The following is a 5,665-nucleotide window of genomic DNA, read 5'->3' as shown; positions in this document are numbered from 1 at the left end:
AATAATTTGATTAAAAGATTATTGTCTTTAGGCTCCTAATCGCATTACAACTATTCCATTAGTTGTAGGTATATATAATAAGAAATCCTTGCACATAAGCACATTTTACTATAGGAATTGAATGACATTGAAGTAGTAGAATAATACGTTAATGCTGGAATTTGAAAAATATAAAGATCAAATAATACAAAATAGCGAGATTTGCTTGTACCTCCTCAAAATTAATAGATATTTGTATATAACACTTGGACATAAATAAAATTATATGTACCATATCTATATAAGAAATAAATAATATTAATTTTTTTATTTCAATTTAGAAAAACAATAAAATATTAAATAGGGAAAAAATTAAAAAAATTTAAATTCACTCAAAAATATAAAAGTTAAAATTCATTCATATTAAGGAAAATAATGCATTTTCATATGAACACCATACATATTTCATTCTAAAAGATTAAATACAAAAATATTTTAGATTTCAAAATTTCAAAAATGTTACAAATAAATATAGCAAATGAAAAAGAAATATGATTAAAATGGAAATTACAGATATTCTAATAGATTTTCTTTTAAAAAAATGATCTAACTCTAATTAATGTAATTATAAAAAGTTAGATAATAATAATAATAATTTAATTTTGACTAATGTTATTAAAAAAACGTATTCTAACAGATCAAATATCTTTAAGTTCTGATTTAGACAAGTTGATCCTCCACCTGTAATCTGAACTCGAGATCTATTTTAAAAATTTGTATCACTTTCAGGAATTGTTATCAAGATTGGTCATTTTTGCAAATATATAAATTTATAAAATTAAAGAATTCGAGTTCAGAAATGCTCAATTTTATTCCATTTGGGGGTTCTTCACTGTGAAAACAAGGGAGATAATTTGATCTCATGCAATATTCGGTAGGACAGCATCCAGTAGGTACCTAGATAATTTGTAAAGAAGGGAGATGTATAATTTGACACAACTGTTTGCCTTGAATTGCTTCGAAATGATTGAATTTTGGTGCACTGCTCATGGCCGCCTGCCAGAAAGTTGAGGACGCAATGCCATAGATGAATACTAGCTATGTGAGACTAGTAATAGTAGGCTTGCAGAGACCAAATTGCGTCCGAAATAGGGGACAACAATTGTTTAGAAATATTTTGGTACTCAGATTGAGCAAGAAGAGGTGTTCCAAAGTCGGGCAATATGAATTGGAGGTGATCGAGATCAAGTCTCCTCCTCCCCTCTTCATCTACCCACACTGATGTGCTCACAATGCAATTCCCAACCCCCAAATCGTCCACAATATGTCTCTTGTAACAACGCTGGACGGAATGGGCGAAGAGTAGCCTCGCCCTGTTGTCAGGAGGCATCCAGGCAACTGTGCCGCTGGGCAAATGTGGCAGAGCTTCCTCAACACGCCTCTCTCTTTCCTCCCACGACCCTCCCACGTCCACAAATATCATCTGCCCACCCTCCGAAGCAACCACCTCCATCCACTTCCTCTTCACCGTTTCCCAACACCTGCTATTTGATGATGCTGATGATGTGACATCCCTGTCCTTTACCAACACCCACAGTTTTACCCCACCTGCCGGACTGGGCCACTCCCCGAGCTGCCCGTTCTCATCCACATGCACGAATTTTGACTCGCTGTGAAAAAATGCTCTACTCATCACATCTGCATGTGGGTATATTTCATCACGCAATCTCTGCAATGTAAGAAAGACGCTCAAATTAAGAACAGGATGAGCATAACCTCTGAAATAAATTCCTTAGTTAAAGCACAAGACAAATTACCTGTCTTCCGCACTCCACTATTGCTAAGGAGTAATGCTCCTTCACTTGCTCCCATCGCTCTTTCAACTTGGGGCTTTTGGCTATATCCACCACCATCAATCCCTTCATCTTGGCTAACGTATCAACTGTATTTAACTCTAATTGGGAACATTTTGAAGCCTTCACGGCAGTAAGTGAACTCAAACATTCGAAATCACCAGAGAGGCTCTGTAATGCACTGCATCCATGCATGCTCACATATTCTAAATATTTCAGCTGACCAAAATTCTGAGGTAGATTCATGAGCTTCTCACACTTTTGCAACTCCAAATATTTCAGAGAAGCAAGATTTCCAAAACTTTCAGGCAACAAAGATAGTTGTGTACATTTGACTAAATATAGTTTCACCAATTTATATAAACTACCAAGACTGTTTGGAAGGCTCCCCAAGTTGGAACAAGAGCTTAAATCCAAATGTTCTAAAGAAGACAAACTACCAAAACTGTTTGGAAGGCTCCCCAAGCTGGAACAAGAGCTTAAATCCAAATGTTCTAAAGAAGACAAACTACCAAAACTGTTTGGAAGGCTCCCCAAGCTGGAACAAGAGCTTAAATCCAAATGTCTTAAAGAAGACAAACTATCAAAACTGTTTGGAAGGCTCCCCAAGCTGGAACAATGCCTTAAATCCAAATGTCTTAAAGAAGACAAACTACCAAAACTGTTTGGAAGGCTCCCCAACCTGGAACAAGAGCTTAAATTCAAATGTTCTAAAGAAGACAAACTACCAAAACTGTTTGGAAGGCTCCCCAAGCTGGAACAAGAGCTTAAATTCAAATGTTCTAAAGAAGACAAACTACCAAAACTGTTTGGAAGGCTCCCCAAGCTGGAACAAGAGCTTAAATTCAAATGTTCTAAAGAAGACAAACTACCAAAACTGTTTGGAAGGCTCCCCAAGCTGGAACAAGAGCTTAAATTCAAATGTTCTAAAGAAGACAAACTACCAAAACTGTTTGGAAGGCTCTCCAAGCTGGAACAAGAGCTTAAATCCAAATCTTCTAAAGAAGACAAACGATCAAAACTATTTGGAAGGCTCCCCAGGCCGGAACAAGAGCTTAAATCCAAATCTTCTAAAGAAGACAAACTACCAAAACTGTTTGGAAGGCTCCCCAAGCTGGAACAAGAGCTTAAATCCAAATGTTTCAAAATAAATAAATTACTAATGCTTTCAGAAAGACTATTAAACCCACTACAGTCTCGTAATGTTAGACAATTCAAAGACTGAACTTGGTAAAGTGTAGTGAAAAAATTAGTTAATCTAAAACCTTCTATATATACATATCTCAATGAAGTCGGGATGGCCGCAAACTGCAAAAAACAATTTCATTTTTTCGAGTAAATAATATTTTGAAAAAATAAATTAAAATAAATTTGTTTTTCCAGATATAATATTATAAATCAGGTAGAAGTTGTAGATCTTGCCTCAGGGATGTTGGAATCCTGGGAGTAGGAAACTTTTTGATTTCTCAAAATGATTGCTGATAATCTTGGATGTTTACTTACATCCATCCATGAGTAATTATTATGATTCTCCATGCTAAGCAGCCTTAGATTTTCAAAGGCTCCGCTACATTCTCCATTTATTATTCTTATGTTTCCTGTCAAGCTCAAAACTCTTAAAGATCTCTTCATCATATTCAGATGATCAGCGTCCAGCTCGAATGATTCATTAAGAGCGATCCCCTTTATTTTCTTTATGCTCTGCAAAAATGTGTGCAACTCAAAAGTAAATCAAATGTAGAGCACTAATTGATCTTCAAAATATTTCCCCTAACTGATTCTATGAAGTTATAGGCAAAATAAATACCTCTTCATCTTGGAGAGCAGTGGTGAGAGATTGTAGGTTGGTGATTCTCTCCCCATCTCTCGACAGCATTCTCCCTCGTGCTTTCACTATATCGTGAACATTCACCCTGTCATAATTTGTAACATTGACAAGTGCTGCGCTTTGAAGCTCTTTAAACTCTGTCGCTCCAACACTAGAGACCACCCGCTCTCGCTCCCAATTACAAAAAAAGAAGACAATGTCAAGAAATGCCTCTTTCCAAGAGGCATCCAAGCGATTATAAACAAAGTCTACCATGCGCTCACTTAATTCGGCTTCTCCTCCTTGTAGCAGCGATGACTTGAGATATTCCACTGTCTCTCTACAAGCTGGCACATTTTCTTTATTCTCACGTAATCTCGACCCTGCCATTTTTAGTACCAGTGGAATTCCCTGGCATATTTCGAGGAGGCCGTCAATATCTATGGTGGGGTCAAACCTGGCATGGGCACTATCTAAAACCAACTCACACAAGATTTCTCGTGCCTTGTCTTGTGGAAGACGTGGTACCTGATAATGACATCGTTCGACTCCTGGCTGTGCAAGAATACGGGTCTCACTGAGATTCCTTGTCGTAAGAAGAATCCTGCTCTGTGGTGGAAGTGATGCTAGGTCACTAATAGGCAGTAGCTTTTCCAGGTGCTTTTGCTCCAATGCATTGTCAACAAAAATAAAGACAGGCTTAGAGGATTGCTCTTTAAAATATTTGGACAATTGTTCCCGACCTTCATTTAAATCCCTGAAGGCAATATTGCGGTCATAAAGGTCTCTTAAGATTTGTTGCTGTGCAACTTTCAGATCAGCCTCTGAACAGTTCTGCTCTAAATTGACCTTGCAATATTTGTAGTTCTGAAGGTTGAGTTTGCTGAAAACTGTTTCTGCTAAAGTAGTCTTTCCTATCCCACCATGACCATAAATAACCACTGCTTTAACTGATTTGCTTTCCATATCTAGAAGCCGTGTAACATCATTTCTTGCTTCCTCAATACCCACTACAACAAATACAAATTAAATTTTATTAGAAAATGTGTTAAAATAAAAATGAAAGAAAATTAAAGATATTATATATATATGTGTACTAATAGTTGATCATTTTAAAGTTTTTGTTGCTGATAGGTCTATTTGCACTAAAAATACTATTTGTTTTAGATGAGTGACTATTAAACTCTTGTATCACCTAGGAAAAAAATCAACATAATTCTGCTTATAATTTAAGAGATCTAGATAGACTAAATTAGCCTAAACAGCTACTGAATAAAGAAAGAAGAGAGAAATTAACACCTGCTTGAGGAGTTCTTCCCTGGGATGGAGGCAACACAACTGGAATCCTATTCAGCACAGCAATTATTGATTCCATTGTGAGCTCCGAGTACTCCTGCCCAAGTCCTCTTCGTAATTTCTGCAAATCATCAGCCGTAACCGGAGCAGCAAAAAATCTACGTGACCATCAAAAGTAAACAAAGATTCATCATTATAGGAGTCGATTTACGGACAAATGACCAAATAAAACTCACAATACATAAATTTGAATTACTTGGAAAGCGGATGGGACTGCATTTTTGATATGCAGAGGAGGCAGCCTTCTACGATGAATTGGAGAACCCTATTCAGCTTCTCTTGATTACCCAAGTGATCCTCCAACTGCTTGATGTATTTTGCAAGGTTAAACATGTATTTCAGCAGCACTATGCATTCCTCTCTGTTGGAAGAAACTTGTTCAATTCTTTCCAACACAAAACCCACAACTGAGAGCGCTACTCCCACCCACTTTATCTGCGCTCCTTGATTCGTCACATCAATCACCAATTTCCGTATCTCACGGTTAAGAGTTGGAACAATGTCTCTCTGCACTCAAAAACATATTCAACAGAATTGTTATTTCTTTCTAGTCAAGTACATTTTCCTATTAAAACTTCAATTATGTACATCAAGAAGCTTAAATATGATAAGGAAATGGATTTAGACCTTGCACACGTGTTTAGATCGCTTCAGTATCTTCTCCAGTGAA

The 5,665-nt window shown here is 36.8% G+C and overlaps 1 protein-coding gene across 1 annotated transcript; it reads right to left on the bottom strand.

Moving 5' to 3' along the window:
* Nucleotides 1-831: 831 nt before the first annotated feature.
* LOC149527903 (uncharacterized) lies at nt 832-5,105 on the bottom strand. The gene is made up of 5 exons (XM_089812024.1): nt 4,939-5,105; nt 3,640-4,649; nt 3,255-3,533; nt 1,797-3,140; nt 832-1,708 (listed from the first exon to the last, which is right to left on the bottom strand). Exons 1-5 carry the CDS (start codon nt 5,012-5,014, stop codon nt 1,088-1,090), a joined length of 3,330 nt encoding a protein of 1,109 aa, XP_089668150.1. The 5' UTR covers nt 5,015-5,105; the 3' UTR covers nt 832-1,087.
* Nucleotides 5,106-5,665: the final 560 nt, after the last annotated feature.

This window comes from Cupressus sempervirens, unplaced genomic scaffold (assembly GCF_028749045.1).
Source record: "Cupressus sempervirens isolate cs-2001-9-10 unplaced genomic scaffold, ASM2874904v1 CseChr00c100005_01, whole genome shotgun sequence".
Lineage (NCBI taxonomy): Eukaryota > Viridiplantae > Streptophyta > Pinopsida > Cupressales > Cupressaceae > Cupressus > Cupressus sempervirens.
This window is presented reverse-complemented; position numbering and strand designations above follow the sequence as displayed.